Source organism: Microcebus murinus, chromosome 9, assembly GCF_040939455.1.
Source record: "Microcebus murinus isolate Inina chromosome 9, M.murinus_Inina_mat1.0, whole genome shotgun sequence".
In the NCBI taxonomy this organism is placed as follows: domain Eukaryota; kingdom Metazoa; phylum Chordata; class Mammalia; order Primates; family Cheirogaleidae; genus Microcebus; species Microcebus murinus.
The window spans coordinates 44,425,365-44,445,691 of record NC_134112.1 but is presented as its reverse complement, the minus strand read 5'-3'; the positions used below and the strand labels follow the sequence as shown (position 1 = coordinate 44,445,691).

Here is a 20,327-nt window from a genome sequence, read left to right as displayed (position 1 = left end):
CTGATTTTATTGGTGGGGAGAGCGTGAGGGGGGGGGGGACTCTAGCTAATCTGTAACTAGTTTGGAAAATCATTGCTCTGCATGTAATATTCTGAGCTTGCTTCTATACACGAATGTGACCAAAGTCAAGGTCTTCATGATAATAAGCTCTGTGTGGGAAGCAGAGTCTGAAGGACACTGAGGCAGTGTGTTTGTTCATCATGGCCAATGGCCTTCAGATTTCCTGTTAGAAGTTATGTCTACTTCCAGGCTCTACAACTTAAAGAAATGTGAAGAACTTGAAAAAGTCAGAGTACAACCACAAAGACAGTTACAGACAATGCATTTCAGACCTGTTGAGGCAAGTCTGAAGTCAATTTAACAATGGTTTTCCAGACATTGGGAATTATTACATTAGGGTTAATGACTAGATTTCCTTCATGTACAAACATAGTAAAAAAAAAAAAACTAAAATAATAAAGGGTTTCAATTTTAGCGAGAAGAATATAGTACAGAACCAAAAGAAAAAACAGCAGTCAGATGCTGAGCCTATTTAATCAAAGGAATAGATCATTCAGTAAACTGTTTATGAAAGTTTTTTAAAAGCTATATGAATTCCTACCTATGTTTTATGTGTTAAATAAAGTACTACCTGAAAGATCTGGGATGAATTAAATGAACTTTGTCTTTTTAACCCTGTGAATCAGTGATTTATTTTTAAATTATAAGGCATAGATTTCAAACAATGATTTTGAATTATAGTCTCATAGCCTGATGCTGCCAGGAGAGGAGATACTTTCTAATAATATTAAGGAAGTTAGTAGCAAAGAGGAACATTATTTCAGGGGTCATGAACTCAAATACCTACAGGGGCCTGTGGGTGTTATAAAGGAGTGAGGCTAACAGTGTAGAACAATATGAAGTTAGGGGAGTTATGGTGTATTATAAAGTGTATGACCATCTCCACGAAGCAACCATTACTAACTCTGGCCAATTTTTATCATGTCACAGTGTATCTATATTGACAGATCTTTGGCTTTCTCAAGAAAGAACTTTATGTGAAATCTTTTTGTTTTTCAGATTGGCAAAATACGCAGATTTGTAGAAGTATTAGACAGGCAAAACAATACACATGTGCAGGCTGTGAGTTAGAAACCTTTGGTTTACCGTTTAGCTCACTAGTTAACCACCACAATAATTAACAAGCAAACAAAACAGAACTGATTGAACTCTGAAGCTTAGGAGAATTAATCTGATAAACCTTTTCAAGACTTAATTAAGGGCCCCTCCAACTCTATGAATCTTTGGACTCCCCTTCCCTCTTTCTTGCTCCCAGTGGTAGGTGGCTTATTCACACAGGAGGTGGGAATTTAAAGAAATTACTTATTTCCCTTAGCAACATAATTTTATTTAGTAAAACCATCTGATAGATTGAAAAAAGAAACACTCTTATTGCTATACTAAAGATGCTACTGACTGTTAGGTTTTTAGAAACGCACTTATATATTGCATAGATTTGTCACTTTGGATCTTTGAACTAACATTTGTTTATAATGTTGGCTGCATGAGGCATGCTTGACTTTAAAGTCTACTTACACTTTTGCCATTTGGCGACAAGTTTTATTTCTCTTTTATAACATATTTTCAAATAACCCACCTCCACCTCTGGTAAGGACAGCTGGATTTCTGAAATCCCCTTCCTTTCAGACTGGAGAATATGCCACAGAGGAAGAGGAGGAGGTGGTGGAGCAGGAGGAGCAGGAGGAGGAGGAAGGAGCCGCTGCTGCTGCTCTTCCTGCCAGAGACATGGCCATTGAAGTCTTTGAGCTGCCTGAGCATGAGGAAATGGTTTCCCCATCTGAGCTGGACACACTCAGGCTCAGTCACAAGTTCAAGGAGGTATGCTGCTGATCTGCAAAATATTTCTCTGTGCTTGTCCGTTTCAGTTTTACCTATATATTTTTGTTTGAATAATAAGAATAATCAATTTTCAAATGACAGCTTTTTAATAACAAATTGTCTTGAGTCTCATTGAATTGCAAGGTAGAGTTTAAGTAGACCTCATTGCACAATCATTGATTTAAATGCTTATTTGTTAGAGTGGCAGTTTACAACATATCTAATTTTAAGCTATAACTTAAATGTGCAGTTCTGTGATAAGTTCCAGTTGTATTTTTTCAATTTTACAGAATTTTTGGTACCTGATGATAAGCTTTCCTCTAAGGCAGTGATTTTCTAAAAAGGCTCTTTTTCTTTCTTTTCCTGAAATAGGTTCTTAATAAGCATCAGATGGCTTACCCAAAGGGTGTAATTGAAGAGAGTATAATGTACGGACTTTGAACAGAGTTAATAGAAATAACGAGGGGTGGTGAAGTGCACAGGGATTGGCAACAGCAGGAAGCTGTTACCATCTTTTGGCTTAATATGTAAAGAGAGAGAGAGAGAGAGATTCCCATCCTGAAGGAGGGCTGTTCAATATCTGCAGCGTTAATAAGGTGCAGCCACTGCTAAAAACTGCATCCCGGGGGCAAGGGCGATAAACACTCCAACCCTGCTTTCCTTCTGCTAATGTTTCTTCCAGCCAAACCCAGGCAAAGGAGCCTGGGGGAGGCGGTCTCAGCATCTCAGGAGGTCAGCCCCCTGAGGTCAGGTGCTGCCACAGAAGGGCCAAGAGTAGATCCTGAGGGGGCGGATGTAGATAACCACATAAACTCTTCTTCCACATTTGCCACTCAGAACCCCAACATGTAAAACAGAAACAGTGATGAATACATCTCCAAGCAGTTTACTCTTCATTGTTTTGGGAGAGTATCCTCCAGTGTGGAAGACAAATATTGTCATTATTTACAACCTCCCTATTTCTTCTAGACTTTGTAAATTAACTGATATCTTCCTACCAAAGAGTAAGGAAGAAAAAGAAAAGTCCTGCAGGAAGTGGCTGAGTGGGAGGAAGAGGTATTAATATACTCTGGGTACCCATTTCTCTGCAGCTCTGATTTGGTTGAAGAATGTAGGTTCTCTAGGACAGTGGATAGACAACTTGTTCTTTAAGAACTCGCCCCTGAATGTTTTAACTCTCAACCCAACTTTAACAAATATTGGAGCCAGTGAGATCAGGTAGAATACTCTGGCAAAAGCCTATAATAATAATAGAGCTCTTTCATATTGCCAGGTGAGTATGGCCCCTAGTCTTTGGGAAATAACGGAGCTGGGAGAAGTGTGTACATTCTTTTATGGAAGCTAAAGAGCCTGAAAAGCAGAAATAATATATGGAAGGCTATATCCTTCATTTTCTGAATTGAGCCAGGTACTCAAAGCCATAAATACTGTTTTAAGTGTGAACCATTATGTGGACAACAACGTGATCTAGACCAGGAGTTGGCAAACTATGACACGTTGTCCCAATCTCTAGCCTACTTCTTGTAAAGTTTTATTCAAACACAACCGTTGCCATCTCTTTATTGATTGATTATAGCTGATTTCATGCTACAACAGTAAAGATAGTTGAAACAGAGACTGTATGGCCTGCAAATTCTAAATTATATTCTCTCTGGCCCTTCACTGAAAAATTGGCTGATTCTAGTGTAGACAGCTGCATGGTCTAGACCCATTCTATGTGACATGGCTGATTTTTAGCTTGAGTAAACAAATTGTTACCTTTGTTTTAATTTTGGTTTTTAAAAATTGGAAGTTTGTACCTCAAGAGTAGGCAAATATCACATCATTCTACTTGTAATTCTTTTATCCTCTTTTGTTTTATATTTAATATATTGATTCCTTCAGGAGATTGCCACTGAGTATCAACTGTGTGGCACTCTTTGATAACATTTGTGTCTTGTACACTGTCATTATCACAGTCTCAAATTTCCATATGCTATTAATATACATGTCTAAGTACCATATAGCACTAGGTATTTTTCGCAGGGTTATGCACAAAACCTGAAGTGATTGTAGAGGGTCATGATGTATTGGAGTCTTTATGAAGTCTCCTATTACAAGTTTCTTTTAGTTCCTTTATTTTAAGCAAAAATATGTGTTGCAATACTTGGGCAAAACACATTAGACTAACATGATCTCAATCAGTCCTGCTTTGGGCCTGTTATATATCTTCCTACTAGACTCTAAGCTCCTATGTTTTTGGTCATTGTTGTATCCTCAGTCTTTGCATAGTTCTTGGCATATAGTTAGTGGTTAGACATTTAGTGAATGGGAATGGTATCAAGCATGCACTAGAATTTGTGATATAATCTAAGACAGGTCCAAAGTTTAATTTTCCCAAATAGTTGACAGGTTGGCTAGCATTTTTATTAAATGCTCATTTACCCATTTCCCTCTGGTTAGAAGGCCAACATTATTATCTATAGAATTTGTGCCTTTACACTCTAGACTGCTTTTGGCCTACATATTTTGTTCCATTTTCTCATTTTTTTGCAGTACAATACTGTTAGAATATACGCTAACATTGATAAAACAAATCATCTGACTCTTCAACAATTCCTTTACTTTTCAACTTATTCAACAAAATATTTGAATCACTTTATTAATTCCCTTGAGAAATACTCTTTGCAGTTTTATTGTAATTACATTAAACTAGTAAATCTTCAGAGAACTGGCATTTTTATCACATTGAGTCTTTTAATCCAAGTTCATGGAATATATCTGTTTAATTCAAATCTTTTTTCTGATCTACTCTAAAATTTTATAGCATTTTCTATTAGTTACATATATGTTACAAATCTGACTAGAGTAGCTTAATCAATAGCTGTCACATATTATATTAGCTTCAATATAATTAGTAAGTTTTCCCTGTTTTTCTATTTTCAGAAATGACTTTTATCAGAGAGACTTAATTATTTGTATAAGATAGAAATTTCTGGTCTTTAAAGTTTATTATTACTCAGCTATAAGCCATCTGTGCAATTGTTCAGGATGGTTTTAAATACCTTTTATAATAGCTGTTACTCTATCAAGTCTTCAGTTTTGGGGGCCAATTTTGGTATTTTGCATTTTTAAAGAAATTTATGTATTTCATATAGGCTTTTATATTTATTAACTTTGATCTTTATAAAATAATTTTTAAAGTAGTTAAATATCTTATATCTATAATTAGTTACCACTTTTATATTCTCTTTTCTTTATTTGAATATTTTTACTTTTTCCTGTTGTTTTTTCCATAATATTATCTAGCTTTTAAGTTGCTAATTATTTCTTCTTAAATTAATAAATAGCAGTATCTTTATTTTTCCTCCTTTCTTCCTTTTTGATGTTGATCAATTACACTTAGTACATTCGTTTTTAATAATGCGTACATTCTAAGTCTAATAATATTTCTGAATATTGCTTTAGTTACATAGCATAATTGTTTATATGTAGAATGCCATTTTATATGTAATTTCTCTTGCAATTTCCTTTTTAACACAAGACTTGTATATTAGTGTATTTCTTAACTTCCATACATAGAACTTTATTTTGCTATACTCTTTGCTTATTGGATTTTAACTTTATTACACTCTGATCAGAAAATAAATAGCATATAATAACTATGGTTTAGACTTTTTGAGACTTTTTTGTAGTTTGATTCATAAACAGTTTTTGTTTTAATATTCTTCATGTATGCGCAAAGCCTATATATTTTATGTTTGGGTGTAAGTTTATTGTAACTTTTAAAAATACAATCTTGGAGTCTATCTTTTACTAAGAAAATTTGGCCAATTTAAATTTATTGCTATAATTATTCAAGGTCTAATTGCTCTCATCTTGCCTTATGCTTTATGTTTATTTTATGTTTATTGGTTTTTACTATCAAGTTTTTAAAAAGTATTCTCTATTTCTATAATTTAAAAATTAAAAATAAATTAATATCATATTGAATGCTCCATATAGGATTTTTTCATAGAATCTTGGGTACTAAGAGAGATTGGTATTAAAATTTAATTGTTGCATTTGTTTTAAAACTTACATTTTCAGTTAGCTTTATAATGATTTTTACAACACATAGTTATACTTTCAGGTTAATCAATATCCACTGTTATTCTTTTTACAGCATAATTTCTTAATTCTTAAAGTGCTGAATTTTTCCTCATTTCTCAGAGTATGTCTTTATTTATTAAGTATTTGTGGAGATATAGTTGTCATGAGCTTCCCATACTGAGAATGACATTCTAATTATGACAAAGATAATCATGAACTGGGTTTAATATTTTGATTCACAGCCTTCTTTCTGAAAAAAATAGTAGGGCAAGCTTCATTGTTTTAAGTGTATTTTAAAGGAAAAGTCTAACATCAGCCTGGCATTTGGATGGTTTTATTTTTTTAGCCTTGTGCTTTAAATTTTTTATCACAATTTCTTGAGCAGGCCTCTTTTCATTGATTTTTTCTTTCTATTTTGCTTTCTTTGTTCTATGTTTGTTTTTGTTTTGTTTTCATTTTAGTCCCTTAATATTTTCATCAGTTTTTTTCTATTTTCTAGAAACACTGTTATCCATATTTATTGCCTTTTTTATGATTTTATTTTCTTTGTCTATTTTTTCTTCTTCTGCAGGTTGTTTCTCGTATTTGTCCTGTCATGTCAATGGTTTTCTTTTCTGTAGCATTAACATGTATTTAACTTCAAGTTCATTTATGCTTTTTAGCACTGCTAACATGACTTGATTCTCTTATTAAAAGTTGAAATTTCTTACTCTCTAACCTTTACTCATTGTTCTTTACTTTCTCTTCATCCTGATATTCCAGAGAGTTACGTGAAAACATCTTTTTACTTAGGGGATATATCATTTTCACAAGTTTATTTATTTGTGTCTTCAAGTTGATATTCTCTTTGCCTTGAACTGTGATATTTGTTAATAGACCCAACGTAGCCTGTTTTTTCTTTATTTATCTTGAAATGAATTGAAAACATTTTGGGGTTTGGTGTTAGATGATAATTATTCACATTTTGATTATGGAATCCCATTTTTAGGCCCACATCAAGAGGAAATTTTCATGTGCCAAGTTCCCACCCAAATTGCTATTTTTTAGCAGTTTATCATCTAGGGCAGTTCTCTGTACTAAGGAGAGATATTTCAAAATCTTTCCACTCAGTTCTGTAAGTTAAAAAAAAGAAAGAAAAAGGGTAATTTCCAGTATTCATTGCTACCAAGGAACTTACTAAGACCACCCCTGTCTATATTATTTTACTTTGGGGTCTACAGCTGAAGGTATGCAATGTGCCATGCAATGCATCAGCCACCTTCCTGCATGCTTTCTCTAGTTGCTTTCTGAATGAAAATGGAATACTGAGGAAGTTGGAGAACCTGGCTTGAGGTCCTGTTCCTGGACAGCATGGTAGAGGTTGTCCATTTTTCTCATTGGGTAACCAGTGAGGGTGGCACAAAAGGTCTCCCTATCGTTGTAGTGAATCTTGGATGGATTTTTTATAATTCAACTTTATGACTCTTTTATATTCTAGGAACAGTAGCTTTTAGTTGTGGTGTTCATTTTGGGTTATGATTTCTTCTTTTTTTATGTGATTTTACCCGCAGCTTAGTGGAAAGCAGGGAGAGGCTGCATCAGGAGCTGCTAGCTAGGTACCATTCACACTAACTGGCTAGTGTCTCCTCCCACCACTCTTCCTCAGGAGCCATGGCTGTTAGCACCAGTGAAAGCAATTCGACGTTTCTCTTGAGGGGAAAAATGGAGTCTAAAAGTTGTGTTGTTTTATTTACCTGGGTCTATGAAAAAGAATTTAGAAAAGTTTTGAGTATATTAGATAATAAAATTATCTTTTTGGATTTTTCCATTAACATTTACAGAAGCTATAAATTGCTATTTACTTATTAGTATACAGGTTATTTTTTTTAAAAAGAAGCTATAATTATAGTCTGTCAACTACATCCAGCATCTTCATCATTAATAACCAGTTTGTGAGTACCTCCTTAGAGAGTGACCTTGTTGGAGAATCTCACCTCACATCCTACAAATGCTACATCCACTGCAATTAGTGTTACCATTCAGATTGATTATGATGTTGTTCAGTCAGCCAATTTTAGTTCCTGAGTAAAACACTTTTGTTAATATAAAGATAGATACCATAGATAAAACTTTAAGCAGAAGTTTCAAAAAAAAAATATGGCATAGCTTCATTTTAACAGCACCAAAATGTAAGCAGAAGTAGCTATGAGGTCCTACTTTTGTGGCACTTACACTGTTATGGGTAAGAAAGACATCAGTCAAATACTCACAAGATAATTTTTAAAATTCAGACTCCAATGCTCATATAAAGTTCTATGTGACTTTTTTGTTATGGTTCTGCCTTTGTGAAGTAAGAGCAGAAAATTTTGCTCTTATCCAATTGTAAAATTTCTAGAACTAGAGTTCTTAAAATCTTTGTTGCAAAGATATTTTTCACTTTTTAAAGAAAAACGTTTTCCATGTTTTCACAGGATAAATAGAATACAAAAGTTTCAGTTTCACTATTTACGTTTCTGTATAAGGATGTTTCTATTTCTAGCACAGTTATATTTGGATTATATTGATTCAGTGATATGGGTACCTGTTCCGGATTCATCTTTTTGAAAAAAAATAAACAGAAAATATACACAGCAAGTATGCAAAATGGTAGGTAGAGCTAATGTTCTCTGTAGGAATGTGTGTGTTTATTTTGCTTAAATCCTGTGGTGGGTATGTATGGCATTCACGTTAAAAATGACAGAAGAGATGAAAGTGATTGGTCTTATACATAAGGTAGAAGACACTGACCTACAATCTTTAATCTTTTCTTTTTATTTATGACCCCTCATCCCAAGCCTTTTCTCCAAACCTAGATTCTCTGAATCCCAAAGGTTCCAACAGGCATTTCAGGCTCTATTTCTCTTACCCAGCCCTATTGACCTCCTCTCCCTGCAGTCAATCAGCCTGACTATTCTTGCAAACCCTTGGATCTGTACTTTGAAAAGGTTATTGATTCTTGACATAAATCTCTTAAACATGTGAAAAGAGAACTGCTCTAGAATAAGAAAACTCGACCTTTTGCCAACTATGCTTCTTTTGTTAAGTTCCTTCACCCTTTGAAAAGCACTATTAACTTCGGTCGTGCTCCCAGTGCCTGGAAGGGAAGGTCTTCTGTTGGACAAACAGATCAAAGCCAATGGTCTTCTGCTGTGGTTATAGAAGTAAAAGACTAATCAAGCAATCTAGGAGCAGGCTCCCTTTGACTTTTACCTCAGAGTTATCTGGAGAATTTCTCTCATGAAATCATATTTATTAATCTCCCTGAAGTAAGTATATTGGAGGTGGATTCCATGTCATGTTCATATATCCTCAGTGACTAGCATAGTACTTGGCACGTAGTCTTGTTACCTAATGCAGGTTGAATAATGAGGGAGATGTTCTTTCTAAGTTCCATTTATAATGATAGCAGCCAATTGAGCACCATTTTGTATTCCGTGTCGGAATACTCAGAGACTGCCAGAAGTAATCCATGCTGTCCAATTGGAGTAATAACTTCTCAACGGAGAGGTGACGGTGATGACATATGCCTCGGGGGTTTTGTGAAGATTAAATGAGAAATATATCCCAAGCAAGTGGTTCAGTTAGATACGTGATGAATGGAGCAACAGGGAGTCAGACCTGGGATTGTTTCCGCTCCACCACCTACTTCTAGGGGAAACTTGAAGAAGCTGTGTGACTTCCCTGAGCTTCTTTTCTCATCTGAGCAGTGAGGTTAACAGCACCTGTCTTGCCTCCCTCCCCGTCATTTGCAATGATCAAGAGAGATAATAAAAAAAAGATAAAGGAGCCCACAAATGTAAGAAATTTAGTATTAGGGGAACCATCGGATAGGATTTCTAAAACTTGGCTTTGACACCTATTAGTCCTGCAGCTTAAGCTCACTGGACACAGTTTCTTACTATATAAAATGAAAGGGCTCACTTAGTGTATTTTTGATGCTTTTTTGGTCAATAATGATGGATTTGTAGAAATTATCTTAATGTGTAATTAGAATTAAAATAATTGCATATCTATAATTTTAGGCCTTGTAAGTACTAAGAAAACCTTTCCATTCTGAATAATGTCTGAATTTTTACAATTCATTCTGCTTTCCTATATGTCAAGAATTTAGCTGTACTTAGTAACACTCCAAGCTTTTATCAGTTGTTACCTACCCTACCTGCTAATGAGTTCCGCTTCCCTCTATTTTCCATTTTGGTGAGATGGGAAGTGTGGAATAGATCAACATGGGCTATTTCACAGTTTTACCTAGATTTGTCCCAAATATTGGTGGATTAATCTAGGGTATACATTCATAAGAATGAAAATACTAGCTTGAGATAAGAATTTCTAAGCTCTACAACCTTGATAAGTACCTCCAGGTTGTTTGTTTCACAAATGTCACATATGTAGTATGTACAAGGGCTTTGGAGTTCTTCCTATTCAGCCCTTTTATTTTTCATATTTGAAACTGAGGCTCAGAGAAGCAACTTACAGAAGTCAAAGTGATCTGAGCAAAGAAAGTCCAAAGTCCCAACAAGTTGTACACTATTTACTTGGTTGCCCTGCTGGGAGTTAATAAAATAAAATAAAGTCTGGCACTTGCCCATAGTGCAGTGTTCAGTGTGAAATCTGCCCTTTTGATTTCTTGCTACTCTTTAAATAGAAGGAGAGGTGTTTATTTTATTTCAGGTGTGACATTTTACAGCATTTAGCACTTTTAACTGTGAGGTGGAGTTGGGGTAATCATATTTGAGTTCTTCAGGTCATTCTTGGTCCTGGCTGACTTTATTGTTCCATGCTAGCCACTGTGCAAAAGGCTTTACGTGGGTTATATAATTTAACCATCCAATAAGGAAGCTTATGACTTATAAGGAACTGAATTTTACAGTTGAGAAAAGTGAATGTAAGAGAAGTTAAATAATTTTCTAACACTGCATAGAGTACATGGTATGTCTGAAATAAATTCACACAGTCTAACTTAACTATTCTTCACACTTGTCACATGGTGGAAACCACAAGGAGTAGATCCTGTCATTAATAATTGTAGTACTCCAAAATCATCTAGGCTTGTGAATTTGCTGGATGCCCTAGCATGCAGCCATATATTATACATGTATGTGTATATACATGTATTTATAAATTTATATATAAATAATACATCTAATATCAAAGTACTCTTTGCCTTTTTAATTTTATTATTTTATATTGCTAGGGGAGGTTAGCTGTAACATTTATTAGAGGGAGAAAGGGTTATGGTCACAGTGTCATGAACATAGCAACTCTCCAATAAATGCACAGTGGCTCACGCCTATAATCCAGGAGACTAAGAGGGAAGCCTGAGGGCAGGAGTTCAAGACCAGCCTGAGCAACATAGAGAGACCCTCATCTCTACAAAAATAAATTTTTAAAAGTTAAGTGGGCATGGTGGTACATGCCTACAGTCCCAGCTACTCAGGAGGCTGAGGCAGGAGGATCACTTGAGCCCGGAGTTAAAAGTTACAGTGAACTATGATCGGGCCACTGCACTCTAGCCTGGGTGGCAGAGCAAGACCCAACCTCTAAAAAGTAAAAATGAAAACAAAAAAGAAATGCCTGTTGAGCTAATCCTTATTTTCTAAGGAAAATGGCACTTGATTGGAACCAGAAGATCCAGATTTTAGTGCTGGTTTTAATGGTGGATCCATTATTAGGACTAGACCAAGTCAAGTATCTTCTCTGAGCCTTAGTTTTCCCATGTCTAAAGTGAGTCCAGAAGTGTAAGGATCCCTGATTCCACAGTAGTGTATTCACTGTAGGGCCCAGAGTTGGAGTATCAACTGGACATTTGAGCCTACACAGCTGAATTGCCTGGTGGTGTCAGGCTCCCAAAAGATCTGTCCAGATTAGGACTTGGAGTGAGACAGATCTCAACAGCAAGAGGAAGGGAGTTGCTGGGTTTTATGAGCAGCTCTGCTATGTCTGTCATATCTTTTTCTAGTCTAGTCACTGAGAAAGCTTGCTGATTGGATTCCTCACCAGGCACACTAATACCCTAAACATCTGCTAAAAGTGGGAAAGTAAGAGTTGTACCAGTAGTGGTGTGGTCAGAAACCAAGAGAGCCAGGACTGGCTGTTTTGGGCTTCATAAAAATATTCTCACATAGAGCATGGTCTCCACTGTAAAGACCATTAGACTGCAGATGCTCCTAGGAACCAGTGAGGGTGAAAGAAGCAGTAGCCACATCAGTAAGTCAGCCAGCGTGACCAGGTCAGAAAGAGTGAAAGGAAGATAAGCGATGTGAGTGGGGCAGAATCAGATTGAAAACAGCTTCAAGAGCACCCCTCAGGACCAAGAGCAGTAGCGGGGCTGTGGCAGTGCAGAGCAGGGACCACATGCATCATCGCAGGAGGGAGCACTTTGCAGGGAACTTGGGGACCCACAGGTTCTGGGCTGTTCACCATTGGCATCCAAGGGTGTTGAATTGACCTATCCTTGATTCTTCCACCTTTCCCTTATCATCCTTCCCACGTGCTCCCACCAGCTGAGTAAAAAACAAGGGAAGACAGGTTGCGAACCCAAGAGAGAGCTGAGGATCACATTGCTAGTCTGAGAACTCTCTCTACATTTCTATCCTTCTGTCAACAGACTCACTCCCTCTTTCTGATAGGAAAATCTCTTAGACTTACTTGATTATGGCAATAGTAAAAGTTTACAGTCCCCCATGTGCAGTCCTAAATCCAAAATGCTCCAAAACAGTCTCTTTTGTAAGTTTGTGGCAAACTAATTTAGTGGTACAACCTCACTGAAACTTACAAGATGCTATTTACAGTCTCTATTTACCTCACTTAGTGGGAATTTTCATATGTTTGGTGGCAAAAATATTCATGTGTTTGATTACGGAGTTTGCCTCCACAGACCCTGCTGTGGGTAATATGCAATTTATGAAAGATGCATCTTATTACCTTTCTGAAATTGGAAGAGTTCTGAATTCCGAAAACATCTGACCCCCAAGGATTTCAGACAAGAAATTGTGAACTCATAAATTGTTTTCCTTAAATTTGAGGGTATTTATTGGTCCTTCAAAGAAATAAATGATTCATTCATTATTCTTCCCTTACAAAGACAGCAAAGTGGGGGGAGGGGAGAAGCAAAACAAAGGTAAATGGTCACTGTTATGCTAATAAGCTGTAGCAGAAGCTTTTGGGGGTCTGAGTTTTCAATACGAGTAGATCTTTTGGAGGACAGACATCTGGATATGTACCTTTCCTACAGTTAAAAAAAAAAAATCAGATTTCGCTGTGGAACTGCATCCTCCCCCTCTCCTTTGCAGCCGAGTTGCTCTGCGGAATGTGCCTGCGACTCGCAGAGCCATAGCGCCACCTTTCTCCCAGACTTGGAATTAAATCTCCACACTGCCACCAGCTCAATTGCTTTGCTTGTGCCGTTCAATCGGCCAGACTCAGCAAGCAAACAGTTCCTTGATACTTAAATCATAAAGGAAGAGCTTCAAAGAGGGCAAGAAAAGGTGTTTCTTCTCTTTGGTCCCTGAGCAATTAAGTTGGTAACCTAATCTGATGTCAGGGAGTGTGGACCATAAACCTGTGTTTAATTAGTTTGCACCCAGTGTCATTTTACACACTAGGCGTTTTAATTTACAATCTGCTGCATTGTAGCACTTTCTAGGCCGTTTACTATGTAATAGGTATTCTCCTAGCTGCTAAGTCTTTAAAAATATAGAGGCACTCACTTAGTTTAGATTTTTTCTTTCTTTTCAATTTTCAGTTGCAGATCAAACATGCAGTTACCGAAGCAGAGATTCATAAGCTGAAGACCAAGGTAAGCACCAATACATGGTGTTTGAATTGTACTTTTTAAACTTCCGATACTATGGATAAATTCAACCCCAGGACTAAAGGACTTGTCCCTGTGCATTTGAAAGAATATAACTGTGAAAGATCCATTTTCACTGTCAGATACATAGACAAACCTGCCAATGAAAGCAAACACCCACATCCCCCCTCAGTGCAAATAACATGATATTTTAAATGTACATATTTTTGTATTTGCACATATATAGCCAGTTCTCTCTGAGATTTCCTCAAAAAATAATATTTTTAATGATTTAAGCATCCAAAGTATATTTTGATCACTAATTCCTTAAACACAAGCTATTATGTCATTTCTCCTTCGTTATAAATAGATTTAAAAGGTGAAAGATTTATACGATTTGAAGAGAAACCAGAGTACAATATAGATTTAATCAGTCAATTGTATCATATTCATCAGGAACTGTGTATTGTTTTAATACAGCATATTAATTTTTTTATAGAAATAATATCCTGTTTCTAATAATTAAGTTTTATGAGCTTAATATTATACATGCATAATTGGTATCAGGTGCCAGGTACTACTGGAAATCTTAGACAAGTTTATTTCACATTATTTAAATTTGTGGGGGAGAAAAGGTCTTGATAAAAGAGTTATGTGTTATTAGTCTATTTATGAAAAAATAGAAGATTCAAGAGGACATTTTTGATAAATTATAAAGTACTTGTATGAGACACAGTTCTAGCAATTGTGTTTAGTTTTATCAAGTATGTAATTTAAAAAATTTAAAGATATCTTTTGAATTAATTTTAAAACAATATACTTTATTGTTTCTATGGTCTTTTTAATATTAAGACAATATTTACTTCCCCACCACTAAAGATCTGTTTTCCTGTTCACATCAAATGCTTGTTTTGGTTTCTCCATGTGTTTTAAATGGAGATGAATTAACAAGGCTATTTTGGTTAAATGGTATTCTCAGCTAATTCACTCTGTAGCTCTTTAGTCAAAATATGTCTGTACATCATTCATGGTGTCAGCCCAGCTCCCTGAATAATAATTTTAAAATTAGTAATGGTTGGTAAATAAACAACTTGATGCAAAACACTGCTTAATAAAAGACACAGGAAAAAACCTAGTCCTGTTTTAAATAGTTGTTGTTTCTTGACATAGAAAGGGAGAAGATTTTTTTTAATTGTTGGTTACAGTCGGGGGAAAAAGATTTCCCTGCGATTTTAAGTGCTTTAATGGAGCTTATGTGTTAGACTATGAACATTTTATTTAGAAAATACTATAAATTAGTATTTTGGATTTTCTCATTATTACACTGGCATATAATATGCACAGGTTAGCTTACTTTACTATGATTTTTAATATGCATTTTGATAATTTTGAAATGTTTTTGGCCACCTTTTTACTTTGTAATCTGTTTTGCAGATGTGCTTAGTTAAAAATATACACAAAGCATGTGTGTGTATATATGTTTACATAAATATACATTTTCATTTGCTGAATGCTGTATGATTTTGAACATTGATAGTTTGTAATGACTCTGCATCCTTTTGAATTTTAAAGAAGGCATATGAAGTAGATAAAGCACTAATTTGAAGGCCAATTATCGGGAATGACTTTTGAGCCTTCACCTAAAGGACCAGTCTTGAATTTCTGTAGAAATGAGGGTATTATACTAGTGTGGTATCTATTCCTAAGATTCCCTGGAAGCAGAAATGACATAAACCTGCCTTTCTGTTTCATGAGAAGGAATTAAAGTAATCAAGGGACAATTTATATTTTTACTTCTACTATCTTTTATACTTTTATGGGAATTGGGGTTTATAAGGCTCAAGAAATTCATTATACTGCGTGTAAAATATGAGCTACAGACTATGCTCATGTCAATTAAAATTAAGAACATAATAATATTATCAAAAGGATCAAAAGCAAAGTAAAAATAGCTAATGTTTATCAGATGATTATTATGCCCTAGGAGCTGTTTCAAGCATACTAATGTGTTATATAAATGATATAATCGAATCTGGAGAACTTCAATTACTTGCCTAAGTTTTCATGGCCAGTCATGGCAGAACTAGGATTCAAATCTAAGCTGAATAACTCCAGAGTCCCCTTCGTCACCATGAGCCCATACTATGTTTTCATGCCTTTCTCCCTTCCTTCCTGCCTCTCCTGACTCCCTTTTTGGTTAATTTTTTACATATAATTATGCATTTTAAAAAACTCTCAAAACATTCATTGGCTATAATCACTCAAACTCTGGAACATCCATAACTGCTCCCAGATCATACCATGTGGAGTGATGGAAGGATCATGAGAGTTGGAATCTAGTTTGTGTTTTCCCATTTATCAGATATGTGACCTTGGGCAGATCATTTTGCTTTTCAAGTCCTCCATTTTGTCATTATGAAATTATGAAAATAATACTTTCTTTTCTCATTTCAAGGTGTTTTGATGATTGAGTATATATAATAATAGTATTTAGTCTAAAACATGCTATAAAAATATGAGAGATTTTTTACTATAGAAGTACCCAATTATTTTTACCTTGACATTTGCTTTCTCCAGCTACATGTAGTAGAAACTGAGAAAATGAGATGGGAACTAGAGAAAGCCCGGCTGCAGCAGAACATTGCAGACAACAAAGAAAAAATGCTGAACCTGGAGAGCTACTGGATTGAGGCTCAAAGCTTATGCCACAGTGTCAACGAGCATCTCAAAGAGACTCAAAACCAGTATCAAGCCTTGGAGAAGAAATACAACAAGGCAAAGAAACTGATCAAGGAATTCCAGCAAAAGTAAGCAGCTTGTGATGACTGTAGAATAGTTATGTGTGTCTGAAGAAGGTTTACATCCAATATTTTTGTAATATCTAGTGGAAAAGAAAAGATGACCTCAGAGTTGTCAACTTCTCCAAAGCATAGTTAACAGCATAAATACACATTAAGTTTTAGAAATTGCTTTTACCATTTTTTCATGAGATTATGCTTTGTATATTTTACAATTTTTTTGGCAACCAGGACCTCTTCATTTTTTTGATAGTTATTGATACTAACTGTTAAATCATCTGAATTTCTTTATCATCTTTGAAACATCTCTGTGATTTAGAAGCAAGAAGCCCAGCTGAAGTCATGCAGAATGACTGACTGTTGATATGGCACATGCAAAGCAGCCGTTGGGGCCTAGATCAGACTGCTCCTGTCTATAGTGGAAGAATCAGTAACTGCAGAATTTGCCCACTACAGACAGTGTAAATATTGACTAGCAAGAGCCCCTGCCCTTCCACTCTGCATTTCTCAGCTGTTGAGAGAATTACCAGGGCCTCAGTTCACTGTAGTGACAGAGACCATCACCACACTCTGCTTTTGGATTTCAGCAGCTCTTTCTGAGCCACTGCTGCTTTGCTTCCATCTGTTGGATCTCATTGTAATGTCAGGGAGACCCATCGGGAAGATTTTTACTAGATTTTTCCATCAGTTACTTCTAGCTAACTAGACTGAAAAAGTAGTTCCACTACCTTTTCTGGTCTTCCATACTAAGCCTAAGAAGCTAAGCAAATATGTAAGATTCACAACATCTCTGTTATTTCCTATTATGGAAAGAATGCTTTTAATGTTTAAAAGAGATTGCTATCAAAATTTTATTGTCAAAAAAGGGGTTGTTGCTTTGTGACCATAAATTCAATACATCGCTGTTTTTAACTCTTTTTGCTAAATAATCATACCTAAATCTTTTTCATGTAATAATTTTATATTAAATTTTGCTAAATTTGCATATTCTATTCTAGGCTCTCAAAATGGAGCTATTTCTCCTTCTCCCCATATTATCCTTAGGTGCATGAGTGAATACTCCCCTTAGTATTTCTGACTCACCCAGATCCCTCTTTACTGTTGTTCATAGAAAGAAATCTTATTATAATTTTCTTTTTTGAACTCTTACCATCCAGTTCCATCAGTTTACTATGCATATATCACTGCAAATGTGGAATTATTTCTATTTGACACATAATTATCTCCACTAAATTACTGAAGCCAGGTCATTAGTGCAATAGCCCCCATCTAAATGTGTACAGGTTTTCTACAATCAGGGCCCAGAAATGAAAATCGTAATAAGAAAAATCAAAGCATTTTTCTTTACTTTGTGACTCATTAAAGATATTTGATTTTCTTTCATTACTATATGCTTTTTCTTTATGATTGAATTTTGTTGATTTAAATAATCATCTAAGTGTTTATTCTACTGTGCAGTTGTTTCAAATAAGAACTTTTACATGTTTCCTCATTTATCAAGTATTTGATATAATCAATTTTATTATCTTCTTCAGAGAAATCGATTTCTTCAAGAGACAGGAAGCAGAAAGGAGGAGATTAGAAGATATGGAAAAAGCTCATCATGTGGAAATGCAGGCCCTGGAAATACGGGTGAGTATCTCAAAGCCACTAAATAATTAGATGGTTTTGCCTGGTACTGGGAGGGGAGTGCTAATTCAGAGTTTTATGAATGGATTTGTTTTTCCTAGATTCGAGATACCGAAGATGAGTTGTACAGGCAAATGAAGCAGTGTGGAACTCAAATTAACAATAACAACAACATCTATGAGCGAAGTGCAGCTCTTGGTGAAATTCCCTCAATTGAGGAGAACTTGCGGAATGCGGAAATGCTGCGCACAACTGGTAAGGATTGCCTAGACCAAGGTTTGTTTAACCTAACCACAAAAAATCATTTTTAATGACTGTAATTTGGCCTTACATTCTTCTTTTTCTGACTCAGAGATTTAAAAGTTGAAAATATCTTCCTACTGTGGAAAAGAAGAAAGGCTTATTAAAATAAGTCTATCATTTTAGCACATCTTATCAAAAATAAATGCTTTAATATAGAGAATTAACAAAATCCCAATGATAGGCCAGTAATTATTTTTAAACTATCATAAAATTGATAGACTTAATAAACTGCCTTAAAAATGGTAGTCTGTCTCATCTAGCATAAGCTGTACTACTTTTGTGTTAATGAGTAAGGCTTAGAATTTTTTAAATCACTAGAATAAAGATTTTTTTTTCATAACATCAGAAGGCAGCCTGTCTGCTTCTGGTACTTGGAATTCATTTAGCTGACACATTCTGTACAGTTTTATACTTTTACCTTGCAGTTCTATATGTTCTTCTCAGGTTTCTTCCTGTCAAAGATCAAGTAAGACCAAAACACTGGAAACATTTTCTATTGTAAATGGTCATCTTCTTTTATATACAAACCGTAAATGAATTACTTCTGTTCTCATACACATACACCATATATAGATTGTGTGTATAAGAATATGCGAGAATATTATAATATCTATAGTATATTTATAAATTAGAAAATATATAAGAATTTATAAAGATAAATACCCAGGAGGATATAAAACTTTTGGTTTCATCTTTTTAAATGTATACATTGTAGTCTTTGGAAAATGAAAATAAAAGAATGTTGTGCAAAATTAGCCAGGCATGGTGGCACACGCCTCTAGTCCTAGCTACTCAGGAAGCTGGGGCAGGAGGATCGCTTCACTTGAGCCCAAGAGTTCAAGGTTACAGTGAGCTATGATTGTGCCATTGCACTCTAGCCTGGGTGAAACGGCGAGACCCTGTCTCGAAAATTGAAATGAAATGAAGTGTAATGAAGAACAAACAAAAGAATGCTGTACAGCAGAATTGTCATGATAGGACTGACAACTCACAGCAGCAATTGCACATGCAGTAAAACACCATTAATAATGAGCTGTTTCGTTTTTTGATGATCTTTCTCACATACTAAAATGTCTGCAACGAGCTTTTCCTGATAAACAAGTGTTTATATCCTATCATTAACTTTTAGAACTAAACTCTTAGCTATTAAAAATGGAAAGTACTGGAAATCTTCATTTAAAATTAAAGCGATATCTAGAAATTTGAATCCATTGACTAGGTTTATATCCTTCTGATGGAGTTTTCTCTAAGTAGGATATAATTTATAAACAGTGCCTCTCAGGCAGCTGAAAGAGGAGAATTTAGCACCAGTATTACCACTAACTGAGGAGGTAGGTGACTTCAAGAAGATAATTCAGCTTCTCTCGGTTGATTTTGCTGTGTATATTATAAAAATAGTAATACTTCTTTCTTCCCTAACTTACAGGGTGTTTTGAGGGTTTATAACTTAATCCATAAGGCCAAAAAGAGTAATTTTATTGGAGTTTTTGTGGAATTATAACTTTTATACCTAGAACACTATAATATTGATATCTAAAGAAAAACATCAGAACTCTAACCAATGTGTATTTTTTCACCTTTTTGAATTTTTTAACTTTAAAATAATTGTAGTTTATAATAAATACACATTTCTGCTGTGACATATACAAAGTATGAACAGTAACCAGTAGCTTTTCATTTCTTTCAGTTTAGAAATTTGTATCTTGTCAAACATATAATTAATGGTATTTATTAAATTATATGACTATAGAAGATCAGCAAACTATACTATTAACATGGTGATTTGGATCAAAACCTTACATTTCTTCTGAACCCTTTTTCTATTCTACACCCTCCAT

The 20,327-nt window shown here is 35.1% G+C and overlaps 1 protein-coding gene across 12 annotated transcripts in view; it reads left to right on the top strand.

Annotated features, from left to right (window-relative positions):
* The window catches only part of PPP1R9A (protein phosphatase 1 regulatory subunit 9A), a 260,419-nt gene that overhangs the window by 194,769 nt on the left and 45,323 nt on the right, over nucleotides 1-20,327 (top strand). For 11 of the 12 annotated variants that reach the window (XM_012757084.3, XM_076006431.1, XM_012757081.2 and 8 more), the window contains 5 exons: nucleotides 1,687-1,878; nucleotides 13,712-13,765; nucleotides 16,337-16,566; nucleotides 18,093-18,189; nucleotides 18,288-18,441. In XM_012757084.3, coding sequence (XP_012612538.2) covers nucleotides 1,687-1,878; nucleotides 13,712-13,765; nucleotides 16,337-16,566; nucleotides 18,093-18,189; nucleotides 18,288-18,441 — 727 coding nt within the window. The remainder of the gene's footprint in view (nucleotides 1-1,686; nucleotides 1,879-13,711; nucleotides 13,766-16,336; nucleotides 16,567-18,092; nucleotides 18,190-18,287; nucleotides 18,442-20,327) is intronic. The other variant, XM_012757086.3, reaches the window with a different exon arrangement.